At 43.7% G+C, this 22079-nt stretch overlaps 1 protein-coding gene across 4 annotated transcripts in view; it reads right to left on the bottom strand.

The window, feature by feature from the left end:
* Positions 1-22079, bottom strand: part of ITPR1 (inositol 1,4,5-trisphosphate receptor, type 1) — a 158101-nt gene that overhangs the window by 57620 nt on the left and 78402 nt on the right. For 3 of the 4 annotated variants that reach the window (XM_010184649.1, XM_010184650.1, XM_010184651.1), the window contains 3 exons: positions 21683-21794; positions 3151-3283; positions 1766-1956 (listed from right to left, as the gene is read on the bottom strand). In XM_010184649.1, coding sequence (XP_010182951.1) covers positions 1766-1956; positions 3151-3283; positions 21683-21794 — 436 coding nt within the window. Of the gene's footprint in view, positions 1-1765; positions 1957-3150; positions 3284-6688; positions 6737-8362; positions 8399-18158; positions 18186-21498; positions 21508-21682; positions 21795-22079 lie in introns of all 4 variants that reach the window. The other variant, XM_010184648.1, reaches the window with a different exon arrangement.

Below are 22079 nucleotides of genomic sequence, written 5' to 3'. Positions count from 1 at the left end.
GACAGTTGCTAAGCACTTATCCTTGAATGGGAAATGACAAAGTAGTTACCCTGGTTTGCAGAAGTAACATCTCTAAACACAAGAGTGCAACAGACCCTGGCAGGGCCATAAGGCGTGGATGCAAAAGTGTTTTGCCGTTTGCTGTAAGCACCTTATGCCAACAGCCCACTCCTAACATTTACAGATCTCAGCTACAGAGAGCAAATGCAAACCAGAGAAACTCTCTTTTTGGAGAAAAATGTGTCTTTGGAGATGGACTGCAGATTTCCCTGTTTGTTTTGAGCAGAGGAGCTAAGGAATCTGCTTCCTACACAGATTTGCACACAGCAGGAAGGAACTCGACTCACTCCATCAATTCTGGGTCCCAGCACAAGCAAAGGGTTTCTCCACGTCAGGCTGGGGCAGAATTTTTTTCCTTCCAGCCTGACCGTGTGAGGTGACCTGAGGCTCCCTGCGAGCTGGGAAGATGAAAGCTCAGCTTCCTTTACATCAGAGAAAAGCAGGAAATGTAAAGCAGCGACTCTCCCCGAGGAATGTTAATCCTGTCATTGCAGTGACGCGGGATTTTAAACGCTTGATTCCCGCTTTGTCTTTTGTAAAGAAGCTTCACTCCAGAGCATACAAGCAGGGAAAAAAAAGAGGGTACTGATTACAGAGTCAGTGAAGGAGCCCCAGAAGGTTCCCTCTCCTCTCAACAGAAGTTTGTATGAAAACAAGGGGTGCTGCTGCAGGGATCTGCATGATGCAGCGACACCAGAGACAGACTGCATCTTGCGGGCAGTTTGGTTTTCAGGGCAGAAAAATAAAGGACTGGGGAGTGGTTATGCCATGCTGGGAACAGTGGGCTACATATATAATTTTTTTTTTTTAGCTCTCTTTGCCCAAGCTCTTATGAAAATGACAGCATGTTTTATCTTTTAAGTATCTAAATAAATGTTCTTAATTAGGATGCGGCACAAATAGCATCAAATTATAAACCTAAATCTGAATATATATGAAACATTTGGATGTATCACTTCTGAGTGCAAAATTGACCTTCTTAAACAAATGACCGAGTGTTTTGTTCAGACATGCGTAATGCACGGCAGCAGCGTAGGAGAGGGGTAACTCTCTGGAATTGCTACGCATAAAGGACATTGTCCAAGACTGAAACAGACTGTTTGCAAACAGAACACTTGCAGAGTCAAAAGAATAAGGTATTACAATGTTCAATCATCTTTGTAGGCATTTTTTGCCATAGTAAGGTTTTACTTGCCATTCAGAAGAACACTGTACAAGCTAGTTAGTGTATGCTCATTAAAATCCATACCACGCGCAATTTGCATTTAGGGGAACCAAATTCTTATTTAAAACACAGAACGAAGGACAGTGAGATTACAGGAGAATGGTGGTAGTCTGGAGTTTACCACACACTGTTATTTTAAATTTCAGCCTGAAATTTAAGAGCTAGCTGTAAAAGTCTCTGAGAATGCTGCAGTTGCTTAAACTTACTCATAAAAGGAGTCACATTAATTTATGCTACAAAGCTGTTTTGTTATACATTCCTCTATATTGCCTTGGGAAATACCTCAATTACCCAATACCCATGCAAACATTTAATAAGTTCACTTTTGCATGGTAGACACTAATATTTCCCTTAATTAGAGGTCAAAGATCATTTAGTAATTTCCTCTCCCATCTCCTTAACCCTCCTCGGGTTTCCTGCATTTCATAAAAACATTTCCCTTCCCAACAAGTTTTAGTTAGAAGTTTTCCATTTCCCTACCTGTATTGTTGTGTTCCCACCTTCCAGAAGAGCAATGGCTAGCAGGATGCTCTCATGGAAGACTCTGTCGCTGGTGGCATTCATGATGAGATCTATGACCAGGTTGGATGCACCTTCTTTATCCAGATGACATTGGACATCTGCCAAACTCATCTCAACTCGGCTCATTGAACTTGATCCAGAGCCTCCTCCTATAAATCATGAAAAACAGGCTAAGATTCAAACCCTTCCACCCTACAGGGACAGCACCTCTCTTCTGCTTTAAATTATTGAGCTATCTCAAAGCTACGGCCACCTGCTGCCTTTGTTAGCAGCAGAAAGTGGAGAGTGGCCTCAGTATTGGAAGAGGATTCTGGAAACAGCGTGGATTCAGGGACAAAGAGAAAGGTGGAGGCTCTGCAGGACCAGTGAGGGGATGGCGTAAAGGTAAGGCGAATCCCAGAGGATAGCAAAGCCAATGCTATGTTTCTGTACAATTACAGAGCTGTGAACTTCGTGGATAAACAGACCAAGCAGGCTAAGCACGCAAGAGCACGTGGAAGGGGCAGGAAGAATAACTGAAGCAAAAATGCTTTGGAAAGTGCAAGAGTACAGCAGCAGCACAACACAAGACAAATGTAATATATAACTTAAAAAAAGGGGGTTTTGTTTGTTTGTGATTAGGTCTGCTTTCAACAGTCTTTACCACAGTCTTTATTTTGAAGAGACAAAACCCACTGAACTCTGTTTTTACAAAACATGTCTGGCATTACTGACGTTCTTAGCAATGGTCTCAAATTAAATAAACTGCACTTCATAACTACCCCACAATCTCTAACACAATGAAATGTTTTTGTTTCAGGTATGATTAATAATCTGACATCCCTATGAACACATTTCCCAAATATTATTGCAAATATTAGATTATTCAGGTTTTCTGACTACGTTCATTCAAAGCAAAGTCACAAATTTCAAGCCAACCAAAGAAAGTCTCTGGAAAGTATATAATGCTCTGCCTGCTTAAATTTAAAATACTTTCTCAAATGCAGTTAGGAGGAAAAGAACACCGCTCACATCTGCATGAGGAAAAAGCAGTTGACCTGATCATGGATAGGAGAGCGATGCTCTGCTCAGCCTAAAGTGAAATCCCTCAAGGAGAATTACAACACGTGGGAGTTCCCAAACCCAGGAGTGATGTGCAAGCGTGACCTCTCCCCCATCCACGTGGACAGTTTCTTCTCTTTTTGGGATTTCACAGAACAGAGCAGTAAGGGAAAAATCCCAAAAGAGGGGGAAAAAACCCCCTTACATCACCTGTAAGATACCGATTTGCCAGGCAGACACAGACACACAGCATCTGATGGGGCAGATCATGCGAACCACTGATGAGCAGGAGCACATCCTACCTCCTGCCCCGGCTTTGCTGGTGCCTCCAGCAGACAGGGGGCCATTGCCGAAGGTGGTGAGGCTCTCGCGCCGTCCTGCCGGTCTCACGTTGCCGTAATAACGGTTGACCAACACCTGCCTGAGCGCCTCACCCTTGAGTCAGAGAGGAGAAGGAAATCACGGTGTGAGCTTAATGAATAAACAAACTAGCAATATTCAGTAGTGAGGGGACTGCTGTTATCATTAGCCTACTTGCAGTGAGGGAAGGGGAACCAAAACCCTGGAGATTTTGAAAAATCCACTGAGCAACTCCCAGCGTGCTGGGGCAGGCTGGGACACTTTTGCTGGGGGAGGGTCTCCTGGGGCTCAAATAAGATTATGGGTTCCCAGCACCAGAAACAGCTACACTTCAGTTTTCATGTAAAGCTTGCTAGACAGATTTTATTCTCAAAGACTTTTTTTGTTTTTAATTAAGATCTATTGTCTCAGTCTTAAATGAAAAAAGTGGCATTTGTACAGCACCAACACAAACCGAAGAGGAGGATTAGAGAAAGAGTAACACTAGAAATGGTTTTGTGAGCAAGCAATCCCATCTTCTCAAACCTATCCTATTTTGCCATTTCACCAATGTCACAGGAACGCTCCTTTTTCTCCCTCCATCCGCAACCGATGCGACCTGACGCCGCCAGCCACCAAGCGGAAACCCGAGCGATCCCCGCTGCATCCCAGCTCTTTGTTCCCCGCGTCCCCGCTGGCAGCTGCGCAGTCACACCAGCCATCAGCACCCCAGCACATGAGCCTGCGGACACTGCGGGGCACCGGGTCCTCGGATAACCCCAACATCCCGTGGAGCACGCGCCGCTGCCGTCAGCAGACGCCAGAGGAGACCAAAACACCTCCCAGGTTGAATGTTAACGCTGCTCTTGCTTAAGTCCTTGCAGGAATTCCCAGTAATTTGGAGAGCCGTGCAAAGCTGGTGGCAGAGGCACAAACACCGCAGTTGGATTAACAGATTTTTTTATAAGCTCTTAGTGCAAAAAGACAGACTGGCGATGATTTTAATGGGGAGCTACTGCTCTCCTAATGGCAGCGTGCTGTGGTTACAGCAGGACCACCCTGAGGGGGAAGGAAGGGGATTTCAATTAAAATTAAACAAGCAAACAAAAAAAAAATCCAGCCAAGAATAATTTCACATTAAAAATCCGTCAGGATGAACTAAAGCATCTTGATCTCTGTTCACTAAACAAGTGCCTGACACTGATTTTCAGTAGTATTTCAAATGCAACGAGTTGTCTGACTCTAGATTCAAAATGTCATTAACTACAAGGTTTAGTATGACCTGTCATGCAAGTGAAGCCTTATTTTTAAACTTTCACAAGAGGCCTTTAAAACACAAATACGTAAATGGGACAACATAAATGTGCATTAACTGGCTCATACAAAACTCCAGCTCTGCTGCAGCCACACTGCCTTTGATACAAAGCTGGCACCCACAGAAGGTTGCTTAGAGAAATCCTTATTGGATTCTGGAAAAACAAAAACCGGCCTGGAAATTAACACCCCTTTACCGAATTTCAGACATCGCTTCCAAACAGAGCAGCTCAATGCCTGCCCGCAGCTGGTCAGGGATCACTGTCCTCCCCACAAGGCTGGTGCTAATGTCAGGGCTCCAACTGCCTACAACTTAGTGGATTAAAAACTGTTCCTCTTGATTATTGATGCAAAAGCTGCAGCACAGGAGCTGCATTTTATGGAATCAGATGGGGACGGTGGAAGCAGCAGAGAGACAAGATGTAAAATAAACACGAAGAGAGCTTTCCAACCAGCTGCTTCCAAAACTCCCAAAAGACACACAAAAAAGTCAAGTTACTTTGGAAGCAACAGTAGAAGATGAGCACTTTTTCAAGGGGCATACGCTTCCTATCACTGCTTGGCCCAACAGTGAATGTGTAGGAATAAATTCAAAAGCTCAAGCAAATTCTTATCCCAGAGGAGCGACTCTGACTGACAGCAACATGAGACTGTTTAGTACATGATCTAGTGCTTTAACCATCTTTCTGCTCCCAGTCTGGCAGGTAAGGAAGGCTACATGACAGAACAAGGCCAAGCCAGACAAAAAAAGCCCTTAACTACATCTCCCTTCTACATGTGTACCGATTAGAAAGGCAACTTGATACCCATAAAGCCCTATGCCAAAAATCAAGTTACAATGGAGTTCTCACATTACCTTTTCCCTCTTCTGTTCAACTAACTGGCTGCCATCACATCAGCCAGCATTTAAAACCAGTAATTTTTACTGCTTACTGCAAAGATAGCAACACGTATCAAACCATAAGAACTGCTGTTCAGTAAACTCCACCGCATCCTGAATTTGAAGGGTAACCCAAGTCTTGGGCTTGTCTCCAGACTTTCCTTCTGGTCCACTGTGGAGCAAAAGGCAACTGCTATTCCATGGTGAAAATAGTTGGGGTGAGTGGAGAAACCTCACTGGGAGCTCAGGACAGACCTGCAGCACCTCCATCGTCTACAGGAGGGGCGTATCCAAAACAGGACAAGTACCCAGAAAATAGACATGGGAACACATATCAAGCATTTGTTGTTTCTAGCCTGCAAGCATGCTGCTCCACGATTTTGGAGGTCTGGCAATCTGTATTCACTAGCAATTTGAATTCAAACTGGGTAGAAAAACTTTGTTTCCTACAAAATTATTCAAACCCACTGTGTTAGCTAACGAGTATACGAATATGTGATCAAAGTAGAGGGGAGAAAAAATAAGTGGTATTTAAGAAATGTTATAATTAATTCAGCTGCAATGCTTGGCTCCAGAACAGTTCTTTAACCATCATGTTACTGTTGTACACCACTTTGATGCGTACAGTATGCAAACAAATATCAGATGTGTGGCAGCAATAAGAAAAATCAAATATGCTACCTAGAAAAAAACCCAACAGCATTCAGTTTCATCTGCATTCATCCTCAAGGTAAGCTAACAGTAAGCAGTAAACAGACATTATTGGACATTATCAGTAAAGCAGATGTGATACACAGCTTGGTTTAAGTGATATCAAGAACCTGTAATAGTCTTTTAAAGAGAGTATCTTTAATAATATGTAGAAGTGAAGCAGCTGTAAGTTGCTGCTATTCAGTTCCCAGCTACAAGAGCAGAAGAAATCAAGAAATACATTAATGACGCTGACTTTGCAGCTTGGCTGTTCATGAAGTGGGGGGCCTGGCCAAAGCAGGCAAACCCCACAAGCACTGATTAATCTCACTTCGTAACTGTGTGATCAGCACCCATGGAGAGTGCTTTGCAAGTGTGAACAGACTAGAGCAGGAGCCGAGGTTTCATTCAGAGCAGCCAAGCACCTGCTCCTTCCATTTAACCCAAGAGAAGGTGCTCCAACACCCTGCTTCATAAGCATGGCTGATGGCTTCAGATTTTCCAAGAGACCAACAGCAAACAGTTAACCACAGAAGTTTCTTACATGACTTATGCTTCACTGTTTAAAAGGAAAAGGCAGAGGATTAGGTCTGAATGTGCTTGACTGCTGTACGTACCCTTCTATGATCCTCCAGTTGCCTCTGTGGTAGACTTTGATCAATCTCCTGCTGTGTGTGCAGAAATTTCATTTTAAAGCAGAACAACACTAGAGAGACACTGACATCTTTGCACTCATGGGAAATATTACGGGAAGTCACAACTAAAAGCAAGGGGGGAGATGAGGAATATTGACTGACAAGCTATCGAAACAGAACATCCACCCTCCATTAGCTCGGGCAGGACTTAAGCAGTTTGCCCTGTCACCCTTTGGCAGACCACCATGGCATGCACGTATGCCAACAAATTCTCATGGGTTTAAGGAAAACACAAGGTCCAATTTTACAGTTCCCAGTAACACACAGAAGTTGTTTAGAACTCAAACCGTGCATGCCCATGCATACATATACACGCACACACACACACAGGCACCCCCACCCTATCCCACTATACACACACTTCTAGAGGAAGTGTAGGCACTTCAACACATCTGACTGTGGTCAATGAAGCTCTTTTGAGACTGCGGAGGGCCCCTGACAAAACCTGGGGCATTTCTGTTCCAGTGCCATGGACCCCAGTGAGGTTTCATTGAAAAAAGTCCCTTGGCACATGCACGTTTCCAAATAAAATCTCTTATTTCAGATCTTAATTTTCAGGAATGGAACATCCACATTGTAAACCTGAAGTATGTTGAGTTTTTTCTGGTTTAAAGCATTCTGAAAATGTGTAGGAACAACCACTCTATACAGGGCCCCATTGTAAACCAGGAGCCATCTCCCAAACATCTCAAAGTCATTCTATGACCACTCAGTTTCAGTTTACATTTAAACACTACTCCACAAAAATTACAAATACAAAGGCCTAAACGACCACAAACATTTTTCTTCTGCATGATTTCAAAACATATTTATAATCCTCATATTTATATAGCTTACTGTCCTACATTTAGACTTCCATGTTGTTTCACTTAGATTTGTACTGCTATGTACCCAGTTGTACAAGCCACCAATGCCACCTCTAGATGTCCCATTAATTTCAAAGGAATTTAAGATTTCATAGATTCTTATGTCTCCATTTTGGCAAATAATCTGTTTTATGCGAACTGATGGGAAATGTGCCCACACATCCAATTCACTACGTAGCCAGTCACCTCAGAGATGTGAAGTGACCGTCAGCTGTGTCACTGTGGCTGTTTAAATGGGACCAGCTGCTCTGGGATTATGAAGCTTCCACTAAATTTTGACATCTCCATTTTCTTATCAAAGCTTTTAAATATGTGAGACAAAGGGAAAACCCAATTCTCTATTAGGAGCTAGACAAATGAAGTCTCATTTTGCTACTGCAGAGGAATTTGAGAAGAGACTTTTAAAATTACGCCTCCCTTAAAAGCTAAGAGAAGTGGCTAAAAGACCTGCAATACCTTGGACTGGTTAAAACACCTGCCCTTTGGGCTCCTTACTTTGTCCCTAACATAGATTAGGGACTGCTTTTAATGCTTTTATGCATTTTCAGACTACTATGCTGATGCTATATTGGATTAAACCACTTCAACAAATCTACTTCTTTTTCACCAACACCACGCAGGAACACACATTTCAAAGGTTTGGTTTTTTTTTTACCAACAAGACACTCCACCAGGACTACTTCAAAACACCAATATTTGCCTGTTGTACAAATATAGGTGAGTAACACACCTCTACAGAGCTTTCCGTTTCTGGAGGTTGCGGCAGCTATTTGAAAGCAAAATGCAGAAAAATTAGTCAATCTTTAAGCATCTTTCATCCCAACAGAAATCTAGTGGTCAACACTTAGGGGAAGGGAGCTAGCAAAGCATTTGACTTAGCTGAATCATCACAAATGAATTATAGCCATAATTACTGTTTACACCCTCCCACCCACCCAGCTCCTAAAAGAGTTACATTTCTGAAAAATTAGCAGCTATCCTTTGAACATCCCAAACTACTTTGCATGACCACAGAGGCACAAGCAAAAAAGCTTGAGTTGCAGGTGCACAGGCAGAGATGCACTTTTGGGCAGTCTGCTTGGATCGCACACTTGGGATCTGCACAGCCATCCCCAGCTGGGAGGAGGAAGAGGCAGCAGCCTTACAATGTTAGTTTAAAAAAACCAATGGTTTCAATGGATTCTCATCTATAAACATACTTTTCCTGAGATAAAAGATACGTGACACGGTACCAAAGATGAGCAACGAAATAAGAGGCTTAATGGTGACAGCTTTTCAAATTTAAAATGCTGATCATTACATTGAAGTAGATGAAGACGAGCAACTTTTATCTAGTAGAGGTTAGACACACAACAGAGACCTAAACATTCAAATGAAACTGCCTACTTAATCGTGGGTAAATTGATTTAACTTCTCAGGAACAGACACTAAGAAATAAGACAAGGACGATACAGTAATACCAAATAAAGTCAGCCACTTATTGTCCATGTCTGCCTGGAGGGCACATGAACTAGACAGACAAATCAAGCACAGGCTGGCAGAGCAACTGTGGTGTTTTAACGCGGTATCAGCTGCAGCCTAGGAAAGGCACAGCAAATGGAGAGGAAGGCCACGAGATCCAGAAGTCTAAATATGGAGAGACTCCACTTCCCGGGAAGGAGCCAGAGGAGTGAGTGCTCTGCGGGCAGGGGCTCCTTGGCCAGGAAGAACCATTCTCCATTTTTCTCCTAATGGATTTTCCTCCTGGCTAATTCACACGGCCTTTGGTCCACTGTTTCCTTGCATTGTCACCACTCCTGGAAACTTCACCAGCATGCAAACCATTCTTCTCCTGGTCAAATTGAAGCAGGGAGTACTTAAGGCAGAGGACCAAAAGTTAACAGGAAGAACCTCATTTATGCAGAGGAACACACAGTTCCTGCACAGCCCGCTTTGCACACCCTTGCTGCTTGTGGGCTGGATGCTGGAAACACCGTATCAAGTCATTAAGGAGTCTGGGCACCTTGTTCTGATTGCAGGCATGGTCTGCACAACTTACTTCAGAGCAAAGCAAAACATTCCTCCTTTCTGAAGTAAACAGCAGCAAGGAAATTGGGCATATTCCCCTGTAAGGAAAATTCAGACGCTTCCTTCCAGGGAAGGGAGACAGAAGCTGGGAGGTCAAGTGGACTGCCACAAGATAACTACTGGACCTCGGATTCCAAATGAAAGCTTCCTTATCACTGGGCTTATACCATGACCCCATTTTTATCAAATATATGTGTACATTTTGGGGCTAAAAACCAGCACAGATGCAGAATCAGCATGAAATTAGTTTGATCTTTCCAACTTAATTGGAGGAGGAAAAAAATACATATTCTAGCTATCAAATTCCTGCGCTTCCCACTGTAGCACAGATAGAACATATAAATAGATCAGCATGTTAGAACCAGCCCCACAAACTCATCTGCAAGCAAAAGCTACTGCCCTTGGCAATGCTGGGGCGGATCGTTCCAAATAAGCACAGCCTTCAGCAATCTTGTAGTAAGGATAGAAACTCCAAATACTGAAATTGTTATTCTTTGAGTCAAAATGGGTTAAAATAGCAAAGAACGATTGAGCTAGAGTTACTGTGCTACGCTTTGCGCTATCCCGTGTGCTGCAACAGCAAAGTATCAGCTTGTGCTTTACAAGGATTGAATAGGGTGGGAGAGTAGACTGAAGTAGTAATTTTGCTCGATTTCTTATGCCTCAGTGTACCTCAGCTCTCCACCTAGAAGAGAAGTGATGGTTTGGGGGGGGCAGAGGCAAGTCTGTGGAGTACTGAGACACTTCACTGAGAGCGGCCAGGTGAGTGCCACGGACACAGCAGCCAGTTTTTAAACTAGAAGGTAGTGGGTGGCAAGGTCAGAGATAGGTACATCTTCACTTTTTGCCAGCAATAACAGGAGAATTACAATGTCTTCGACCTGTTGGTGACCGTAATGCTTCTACATCCATTTCCCTAACACAGCCTATGGGTGTTTCCCAGAATGGTCTTTATCTGACTCAACAGTGGATGTATCCACCTCAAAAACCACCAAAGCAAGTGACAGTTCAAGTGTTAACTCATTGTATCTCAACTTCTGAGATATGGAAGAGGTTTCAGTCCTCTTCCTTTATGGTTTTGAGGAAAGTATGAAAGTTTTCTTTTCATTTGCTTTCAAAATAACAATCAAGATGAAACAATCAAGATAACCCTGGACCTCACAGAAAATTCAAACAAATAGCACTGTGGATAAAAAGGTAGAAATGGTCGGAGGAAATGCAGAAAGACTTTTATTCAGGTTTAAAGCCTCAGGACTGCTTTTCTCAGTATTTTTTTTTAAACTCAACTACGTAGTAAACATCCAGGATGCTGAGCGCTGAAAAGGCTTGAAATAAATTTAAAGGGCAGGTGGAGATTCCAGTTCACATAGACTGGGTCTGTTCCGGGTAGTGGCTTCAGCAAAATAGGATGGAAAACATCTCAAATTGTAATGTTAAAAATAGGTGGAAAATAATCTTATCAGAAAAACCTTCATGCTTGTGTGAGCACACACATTAACACTTTCAAAAACCTGATCCTTTGCTCTTCAACCTCACCAAACTTCAGAATTTTGACAAAATAATGGACAAACCAGCACAGTTACAAGCACAAACCTCCTCCGCTTCAGGCCATCTCCAAGTTCAAAGGACTGAGAGGTGACAGACCTCCGACTGCTCAACTTTCACAAGCTGATGCCATTTCCCAAACACATCTCCTTCAGGTCTTTTTCCAATTGGATAGGAAGGTGACTCGCTGGTGCAAGGCAACAATAAAATGAAACCTGTCCTAGGAGGTCTTCAAGATCAACACTGAGTGTTTGGATGAAGCTCAGTCAAACTGAATTGATTTGGCTCAGCAGAGAAGCAATGGTGAGAAATGAGATGCCCTTTGCAGGAAGTTGGGTTAAATTACCAAGCAGTCCCTTCTGGTCCTGAAATCTGTGAATTCAGGAACCCACCCAACTCCATGCATATGGCATCTAATTATCGGAGTGGTGGGGGGAGAGATTTGGCATAGAGGAGGAAATAAAAAGGGGAAAAACACAACTATGGAGTCAGTCAGCCAAAGATCACATTAAGCTTTTGATAGCTAGGTTGTAGATCCAGATGCAAAAAAGCAGATGGAAGATCTCAGATATAGGTTGTTCTGAAACCATTGCCCTCTGCCTCGGCTCTTGCATCACCATCTCCTGTATCAGCTGGAGTCCCAGTGGGACGGGCTGTTTAGATACAGCTCTGGAAGTCCCTTTAAACTTTTTTCTCCCTTTTCTGGACTTCTCCTTTCTCTGTGGAACAGATTCAGTGTCAGAAAGACACACAGCAAAAGCACCACCTAGGCCGAGATTAACGACAAACTAGAGCACTAATTACATTGCTGTCCTTTAAAACTCTTCAATAATACTGGAAAACTCCATGGAGGCTACCTGCTTGCCACGTCTCCTTTCTAAGGCCAATACTGTTACCTTGTAGAACAGAGAAAAAAAATTGGCTAGGCAATTTCTAGCCTCTGCAGATGATACGTAGGTGTTTGTCAAACACACGTCTGACTTGCCGTGGATAAGTTTCAGGGCAGAGGGGAATAACTGGGAACCAAGAGCACCGAGCTGCTTCCACAAACTTCCCACCTTCCAGTTCACCATTGTAACAGACCTGCACCAAAGCTGTCGAGCGGTGTATTTTTAGTGATGGAAGATCTCACACCTCCATAAATTAAGAGGCAGCAGGAGATGTGGAGCAGCATTTGTCCTGGCACGGGCTGCTCCGAGCCATGCTGCTCTTCCAGCCATTGCAGAAGACACATGGAACTTACAGGGGGGCATGGGCAGCTCCCCCTGGCACTTGACGGAGCAGCAACCACGTGCTTACACCCCCTCACCTAGCCACCACGGTGCACACCCAGATCGGAGACACGGTTAAACATTTTTCTGTCTCCTCCTATCACAGTGAATTTGCAGAGACTTTGTGTGCTGCCAGATGATGAGGTGGGAAATTTGGCTTCAGGGCTGTCGGTGCCTGCACTGAAAGGTCACGGAGATCTGCCTACGGGAGTGCCTTCCCTCATTTTCCAGAGCTTTCAGTTGAGAAAGCGCGTTTGACTTGGGCTGGGGCTTTCCTGGAGCCAGAGACCTCAATCTCTGATACACCACCGACCTTCCCTGGGAGTGCAATCACTTGCTTCTCTTTGAATCCTCGATCTTGCAGGTCTTTTACAATAACTGAATATAGTAAGCACTCTCTTCACTCCACATTTTACAGTAGCAGTTTAATTAACTGGTAAGATGGTGTAAATATTTTTTTTTTGTTCTTCCAAATAACTAAAAGTTCCAGCCTCCTTTCCCAAAAAGCTCACCAATTCCAGCATGCAGTAAAAACAGTCCAAAGATTGCAGGATTTCTGAAGGAAAAAAAAAATAAGGCAGCCCACAAAAATTTATGAGAGGCTGCATTTCCTCTGCTCGAGACATAACAAGTGAAGCACTGTCTAAGTACAAAATACACAAGAGAAATGACTGTGCAGGAAGCTCTCTCTACAAGGAAAATAATTTCTAAGTGCATCTCTCCAGCACTTCAGAGGTTAACACATTTTCCAGCTCCAATCAGACCATGCATAAAATAGCACATATTTTGCACCTTACTCAGCCCTCCCTTTAGTTTATCATTGATAAAGAGGACTGAGGAGGTTACTTCAGTCAACCCCTTTGAAACAGGATTTTCAGTTCCCTTTCCACCTACTTGAAACTTCAAGACCAAAGTGAAAAGGTGACAAAACAAACAACCCCAAACTACACTGAGTGGGTCTGCAGGTGTATTTTGCAGGATACAGTTTTATCAGCTGCACAAAGAAGTGTCATTACTGAATAAAAACAGAAACCCCCCAACAATTATAAAACCCCCCAGGTTTTTACTTAATTCAGTTTTTTAACTTAAAATCCTAAAAAGGACTAGATAATTACAAGGGAAACTCTGAGTGCTTATTAAGTCTTGCTGGATTTAGTTGTTTTGGCGTTTGCTGGCCCTTGACCCAAACTTGGAGTGGAGGTGAGCAGAAAAGCACCCCCTTTTCACCCTGAAAAAACCAAAATCCAGACCCAACGGGTGACAGGAAGCCGCAGCAGCCCCCAGGCATGGCAGCTCCCAGCGCAGGCTTGGGGACCTGCGTGGCTGTAAACATCTCCACCGTGTTTATTGGCAATTACCGCTGAAGGTCACACATCAGCGGCGGGCCCAAATTCCAGGAATAAAAAAAAAAGCAAGCTGTTCTTATGTAACTGCTGCCTGACTGTTGGCAGGTGCCCAGTGGAGCAGCTCACTGCAATGTGGCTACGAGGGGGGAGAAAAAGGAAAAAAAAAAAACCAACCCCAAAAGTAGGACATCTCCCAGCCACATTCAGCATCCTGAGCATGCCACCTGCAGGTCAGCACTCACACGTCTCTGCTTTTTCGTCCATGAAATATTAATGTGTTTCTCTAGAATGTATGCGTTTTAGTGTCCAAGACTCGCACTGCACGTGGAAAGTGGGCCACACTGTCCCCAAATTTGGACCCTGGAGCAGGGATGGGAAGGGCTGGTTGCAAAGAGAAATGCCTCTGTGGGGAGGGAGCTGTGCTGCCTGCGCTGTCCTGGACCACAGGGAACCCACGGTAAAGCTCACCATCTCAGCTTCAGTTGTGAAATGCTGCAAAACCTGCATTTGTAGTGTGCCCGGACTCTTTAGTGGGCTGGGGATTAAATTAGAAGTAAATTAAACTGTTGTGGCTAACTACAACTGGGGTTTAGTTATCACTGTTGTGTGAAGATTCACCTTTGAAGGCATTTGAGGCAAATTTAGCTTGGTCCTGTATCTCTTCTCTGAGAGACAGAGACCAGCATTGTCATCAGCTCCATCAAGAACAGGATTACACCAGTTCCAGCCCAGTAAGGAGTCGATCAAGAGACACTCAAGGGTTTTTATAGACAAGCCAGTGCACTGCCTTGGGGGTTTCTACTGTCTTTATTACTTGAGAAACCTGCACAGAATCAACACTAAGACCACCCTACTTAGCTCTGCTGCTCAAGTCAGGTTCCTTCAGCTCCAGTCAGGTCCCTTCAGCTCCTAACACCTGCCTGATACTCAAGGAGAGCCCGTGGAGCCAAACACGAGGCCCACCACAAGCCAAAAGACAAGCTCTGAGCTCACAGCTCCCCAAGGTCAGGACAAAACCCAACACAACCACAGTGCAAGTAAGGTGCAAAATGGTTTACAGTTTCTGATGGTTCTGCTTTTCTATCAAAACAAGTTGCGCCTTTCATCCATCTTTCTAGATAAATTTTCTGCTCTATTTTAACACCGATCTTACACAGCCCTTCTCCAAAAGGTCTGCACACCTTTACAAGTTTTACAAGGAACATGGATGTTTTGAAAATACTGCAAGATGACTCTTATTCTTAGTATATCCTAATTTCTGTCCCCAGAAGAAAAACGTTTTACACAAATCCTCCAGAGCTCAAAAGAAAACATCTATAAGAGCTTAAAGATGCTGTCGTCGTATTTCCGTGAGACCAGATCATGGTCCTCAGACTACAGTAACAGATGCTGAAAACAAGCACCACGCTGCACTGCTTCTCCTTAGAAAACTGCAGTTCCTTCCTGTCCCTCATTTCCAAGAAATTCCAGATAAACCCCTCAACAGAAAGCACGTGAAGCAGGCTGACAGCACCAGACCTTTATTCCCACAACACATCCCCAGCACTGCAGACCCTCCAGTGACTCCAGCAGCTCAGCAGGCGCTTGCAGGGGGGTTGCAGGCTCTGAACCTTGCGCTCAGGTCGCAGCGCTCAGCATCCTTCCTGTTCTGCGGGGGATTTCCTGCCACTGAGGTGAATTCCAGCATTATTCACTCCGTTACAAGGCCACTCGCTCCCTTTTGTCTCTCACAAAAACGCTGATTTTCTACACAACTTTTGGTAACACGCATATGGACCTCCTGGCACTGTATTACTTGAATTTTTATTTTTATTATTTGGACCCACCACTCCCTGAAATTACCTTGCAGTAAGCAACTAAAATATATCACATAAATGCTATGAAATCATGCCATAAGATGGTTAATTTGGTAGAGTTTTACCTTCAGGGAATTAGAAGCATTTCAGCTGATCAGAAAAATGAAATTGTGCATAATTCAACAGAAAGGGAAGTTAATAATTTTATTAATAATGGAGATTTCTGTATTCTTTGCCCTGACTGTTTACAGCTTCCAGAGTTGACAAGGGGGAAGAAAAACAAAAAGAGCAACAAAAACCCAACAACCTCCCCCCCAGGATTTCCTCTGAGATTTGTCTGTGGTTCCAGCCTTGTCCCAGTCCCTTTCTATAAGTGGCCAGCGCTCACTGCCCATGGCTATACCCACACCTGCTCCCTCCACATGGCTGCTCCACCAAGGAGCACTAAAGCTTCTCCTTTGCAGCCTCCAGACCAAATCCTTAATTTCTCTGCACTCAGATTTATTTCGGGCAAAGACAGCACGTTACAGCCAGAAAGTGAAGGAGAAAGAGTTTCGTGTTATGACTTAATTTGCAATTAAACAATTCAAGTTTGTCTGAAGTTTCTCCAAGATAAAATTATATATATACACACTATTCTGGGAGGCTGCAGTGCCACATAATTTAAGGGCCAACAGAAGGGTGAATGCTCCAAGCAGCCCTAGCTGAGGATTTTATGATAAAGAGCTTTTTGTTGAAGCTGAAACTGGTGATGAGGAAGGTACCTCAGACCTGGATGGACCATGGACCTTCTGCTCTGGCCTGGAGAGGGGACCCCAGCACATGCCAGGATGGTGGTGACTGCACTGACCGGCAGCGCAGCAGGGGCCTGAGCATCCCAACCAGAGGCCAGATTAAAAACAAACCAAAAAAGCCACAGCTCTGCTTTGTTCTCATGAGGAATTCTGCTCCTTCCCTCCCCTAAAAGCCCTGCTGAAGGGAAAAGACCCTCCAATCCAACCCCAAGTGACGAGCACACTTTATGATCTACTTTTGTGACATAATTAGGCTTTAAAATCCATTTCAACAGGCAAGGTCCCTAGATATTATTTGGTTTTCAGAATGAAGTTCAACCAGGTGAATTCAGCTGATGAACATCAAAATTAACAAGTTCTACAGAAAGCAATTTATGGCATATTTCATTATCTACTCTACTGAATACAGAGCAGTAGCATTTTAAGTATTTTAAGTGGTTGAATTTTGTTCCAAATAAAAGACTGGCTTGTAAGAGAAGGCAGGAAACAAAGCACAGAGAGGAAAATATTTCTTTTTTTCCTGGTATTTCAGTAAAATAAGGTGCCAGTCAATCACTTTCTGAGTATTATACATTTATGCAAAAAGAATCTCAAATTTAGCGCCCACACATGGGGGTTTTTTTTGAGCTGGATGAGGAAGCTGCAGCAGCAGAGACAGCTCAGCTCTCTCCCTTCACCCCGTGCACTGGTGACCAGACCAGACCACTTTTAAAAGTCCTTAGAAAGCTTAATTTCAGTTAAACTGAAAGCTCTCGTTCAAATATGGTTTTCACACCTGTAAACCAGCTACATACAGCATCAACACAGCCCAGGCTGCCACGCTGCCAACTGAATGCATGTTTTTTGAGGCTAGGAAACTTTTCACACAGAAATAGCTTCAGAAGTCAGTAATTTTCATCAGGTTACAACACCACACTGCTTTCACAACACATCCCAATGTTTTTTCAGGCTTTGTACACCAAACCTCAACCAAGAAGCAACAGGAAGGACAGTGAGATGCTTTCATGAGCTGCGTGACTGTCACCTTTTTCAGTAAAGCCAGCAGTGCAGATTCTGCAGGAGGACCCAGCCCTCCCCAGTGCTGCCTGCACCCAGCTATGCCATGCCCTAGGACGTGAGTAAGTGCTCTCGATGGTCAGGAGATGGAGATGCCTCATTCGGGGTCTTCTCCAGCTGGCGTTTGGCAGCTTCTTCCAGCTTATGTCAATGCCACTAAACCTCAGTATCACCGAACCACAAGATGGTAGGGGTTGGAAAGGACCTCTGAAGATCATCTAGTCCAACCCCACTGCTAGAGCAGGATCACTATTTTAGTACTTAGTGTTGCTGAAAAAGCCTGCTCACCAATGATGCAGTAACCTCAGCCGAGTGCTACATGCTGATGTTTTAATGATGCTTGCAGCAGCTGATGCTCCCAAGGCTCAGATCTGGTCCTCAACTTCATGTGATCTACTATGGCACCAGACTGCAGACTGCCAGAAGTTATAACCGCATTTGGACTAATATTCCAAATAATGACATACGGAATTAGTTATGGTAACTATTCCCAGAGTAGACACACAGCAGACTGGAAACTCAACTAATTCACTGACACAGGCATACAAACTGGAAAGCTCAATGCTGAAGAGACAACAGGACAGATCACAGGGCTACTCATAAAACAAACACCATAGAAACAACACTGTAGAAAATAAATAAAATTAAAACCTCAGCATTATCCAATTCAATGGTAATCTGCCGGAAAAGAAAGAAGGAGAAGAATTGAAAGCAAGCATTAGTAAGAGGAGTTACAAATAAATTTCGTGTTAGGATCTTATAAATCATTTAACACTTAAACACTGCAATTCAACATTGTGACTATTTTATAGTTGGCATGAGTAACGTCTGCAAGCACCCGGAATGTGGTGGGTCAGGGAACCAACACCACTGTGCCAGGGAGCTTCGGAGGCAGGATGTGTCCTGGCTTTGTTCCTGTGCCAAGTGACAAACCGCGCGGGCTGGCTGACCTAGATCCAAGAACTTCACCCTTGGGCGTAAGAATGAGCAGCAGCAGGAGCGGAGAGGCTGGATTTTCACTTTGGGAAGAGAAATGGAGTCTTAAAATGTAAGTCCTGCAGAATCGAGGCTAATCATCTGGTAGGCACCCAGAAAGGCATGTATGAATGACATGTTTCAGCAAAGTAAAAAACTTGGGTCTAGCCTACACTGTCAATGTAGTAAAGTTTTCTGCCTATTAAATATACCACAGTATGCTACCCATCACTGAGCAAACCTGAGCGCGTGCCAAGACGAGGAGTCTTTAGCAATATGCAAAACTTCCAGCCTTCCCACAAGCTTCTGTACATCTGTGTTCTCACCACGGGTTTTGCATGCTGCAGAGGAATCCCAGCTGTTTAACGAAGCCCTTCGCTAATGGGAGCGGACAACACCAGGACAATTCTCATCATGTTTCCACCCTTACAAAAGGGACAAGTGCACAGGCCAGGAGGGTGTGGCATTTTTCATATTTGTGCTGGAAGATTAATTGCAGGAGGAGTACAATCTTTTTCTAAATCAGACTGTTCCAGTGAGCACCACATGGTATTACAGTAAAATCACTTGCCATGCCAAAACTTCCATGGTGCTCTACTGCTGAACATTACTTCGAAGCAACTGCTGTCAATTGTGCGAACATCTTACCTAGAAGCAGTATTGCTTGCATGATCAATACACTGGTCACAAAAATAAGTTTAGCTACCTTTAAGTAAGTAGGAATTCCTGTATTTAGAAAGGGTGCGTAAGGTTTTTTTCCTTTTTTTTTAATAAAAAAGGATCATTTTTTTTAAAAGGATTATTTTTAAAACAAAAGGTATTGCCTTTTAAGTGGTGACAAAATACAGTTAGATGAGTCACAAGAGAGAATAAATATGATTGCACTTCTCAGTCAGACAGTAAAAGCTGTTCTACTACTATCAGTCTATGTGTAAGCAATCAGCTGCTTTCTCATATTCGGAAATCCACTTCACAGGCGAGCATATTCTTATCCTGCATTATGTAACTGATCTACTGTTTCAGAAATTAATGCATTTTCTACACTTTGAACATTTTTAGAATCTTGTGGGGTTCCCCATGGTCTGAATGGTGCGAGTTACTATAACTGTACTTTTAGAAATATTGCTTCACCCAAGTTTGGAGGAAAAAAAAAATATCTACGGAACTCCTGTAAATGAATTTCTACTTAGAAAGACCTCCAAGTGGCATATTGGATTAAAAGGACAAAACCTCAAAGCTCTCATTTGGGTTTTGTTGGTGTACAGTGTCTATAGTATATATACCATTCACCCTTTATATTATTTCAGGTGATCCTGGACAGTCTCTTTGCTGTTTTTAACAGGACTATGTACGTACGCTGACTTGCTAACAAACCAAATCTGTGATTACATTGAATCTTTCCCATCCCCAGCTTTGGGCAACAGGAAGTATCAGCACTCCACACTCACTAAAAAGGATCATCCAGCCCAACTCCCCTGTGCAGGAGCAGACTCACTTCTGCAAGCCCCAACCTGTCCCTTCCAGACCAGACCTGTGCTACACTGCCCAAGTTGATGAAGGGGCCTTGTGACTGGAGACTTCCAGCTGCAGACCCAGGGCTGGGGACAGGACAGAAGGTCACCACAGGGCTTCAGACCCGGCACATGACACTGCCGTTACAGCAGGAAAGGACGTGTTCAAAGTGAGAAATCTGCAGTTGCTGCCATTTCCTACCTACCCTGCTCCCCCTCTCATCCTCTGTATATATGCTGCTTTCTTGCTGTTGATGAGGGTGTTTCCTCAGTGAGTTTATTTAAAAATACTGCTGCTGCAAAGTGAAAAAGAAATCCCTAGGCAGGACTGCAGGTCCAGAGCACAGCAGCAACAGTGGCCGGGAGGCGGCTGGACCTCTGACAGCCCAGAGGCAGCGGCAGCACTTGGGAAGGGCGCTCCCTGACCCGGCAGAGAGCACAGCGCCGGCCATCCCTCCCCTGCGGGCATTTTCCTGGGAGTCTCCCGCTCACTCACTGGGTGTGCTCGGGTGACAGCCCACACGTGTGCACGTGTACACCCACACACACACAGCCTCCTCGCTCCATTTGCTCTCCAGGTCCCCGTGCTCTGGTGTGTGAGTGCCTGCCTCCATATTCTAAAAGCACGATATTCTGCTCCTGCGTCCTCCTCCCTTCCAGCTAGGCCAGCCAAAGCAGGAGTCGTGTGTGACACCTCGGTTCACCAGCCAGCCTAGCGATGCTATGGGTTCCTCTGCCTAGAGAGCATTGCCGATCCTCACAGCTGCAGCTATAGCTACAATGATAAACAACAACGACAACAACAATAATAATAATAAAATAATAATAATAAATTAAGCTATCTTACCACTAAAGCTTTTGCCTTTTTGTTCTGTGAATGTAGCACTATGCAGCAACTTCAAACCCTACTGCAAGTGAAAATTGGATATGAAACACCACCTGCTCCCAGGTTGCAGTGAGCATCCTTCCACGCCACTGCTTCCCCCCAGTCCCAGCTGCCAATTCCCAATTGCTCATGAGCACGTTCACTGGGAGGGTGCAGTGCTCTGCACACTGTATGTCATGGAAATAGAAATGACTGAAAAATGCATGAAATACCCGGATGAAGATTTTGAGACTGACTATAGGAATGTCTAGTTACACAAACATATGGGCATATACACACATTCTGGTGCAAACAGAAAATAGGTCTGTACCTATAGAAAAAGGAGTACCTTCAAGACAAAGGAGTGGTAGGTAGGAAAGAAAAAGAAAAAAAACATAGGTAGGTGCACAGTTTCCATCTATAATTCACCACAAGATGATGGACACAGATGTATATAAATTAAACTACAAAATATCCTCTTGTCGTAAGGTTATGCGACCTGATGAAGAGTCACCTAGACCCAGAAAGCAAATAAAGAAGTTACATCCTTCATGAAAAGGTAACAAAATCAGATATTTTTACACTGCCAGCAACTGCAGGAATTGGACTTAAATCTGCAAGCCTAAAGTAGAAAAGCAACAGAAACAAGCTTACCTTTCAAATTATATTTGAAGTTATTAGTTGGCTAAAAATGTTTTGTTCCTGATTCAGTACAAAAGTGCTTACACATACAAAACACAGCTTGAAAGAGTAAGAATTTTATTTTCCTTTACTGAATAATAAAGAGTGCTTAACACAGAATGACGAACTGTAAGTTACATTACCTTTTCTCCATAGCCTCTATCTTTGGTCATCATTTCCCTGAGCGTCTGTAACACTTTAATACACAGTTTCTCCTCATTCTCCTCTAGCAGCTGTTTAGTATGCTTTATTAACCTGAAAATAACCAATCAATCACAGCTTGTTTTAGTACTAACACTCTAAAAAATGGGGTAAGATATACATGGCTATCTTACTTAATTGCTTTAAGCTGCAAACGAGTTTTATTATCATACCATTATACAACCATCTTGGGAACACTGAACCAGCTACCCCAGGCATTGGTGAAGCTGTGAAGGAAACTGCATCCCCCGAGACAGCCAGGTAAAACCTTGGATTAGCTCAGCATTTATTATTTGTTCATACTACTGTTTATGACATCTCTATACTGCAGCAAAACCA

Source organism: Mesitornis unicolor, unplaced genomic scaffold, assembly GCF_000695765.1.
Source record: "Mesitornis unicolor isolate BGI_N332 unplaced genomic scaffold, ASM69576v1 scaffold12595, whole genome shotgun sequence".
In the NCBI taxonomy this organism is placed as follows: domain Eukaryota; kingdom Metazoa; phylum Chordata; class Aves; order Mesitornithiformes; family Mesitornithidae; genus Mesitornis; species Mesitornis unicolor.
The sequence above is the reverse complement of the archived record's forward strand: the minus strand, read 5'-3'. Positions and strand labels throughout refer to the sequence as shown.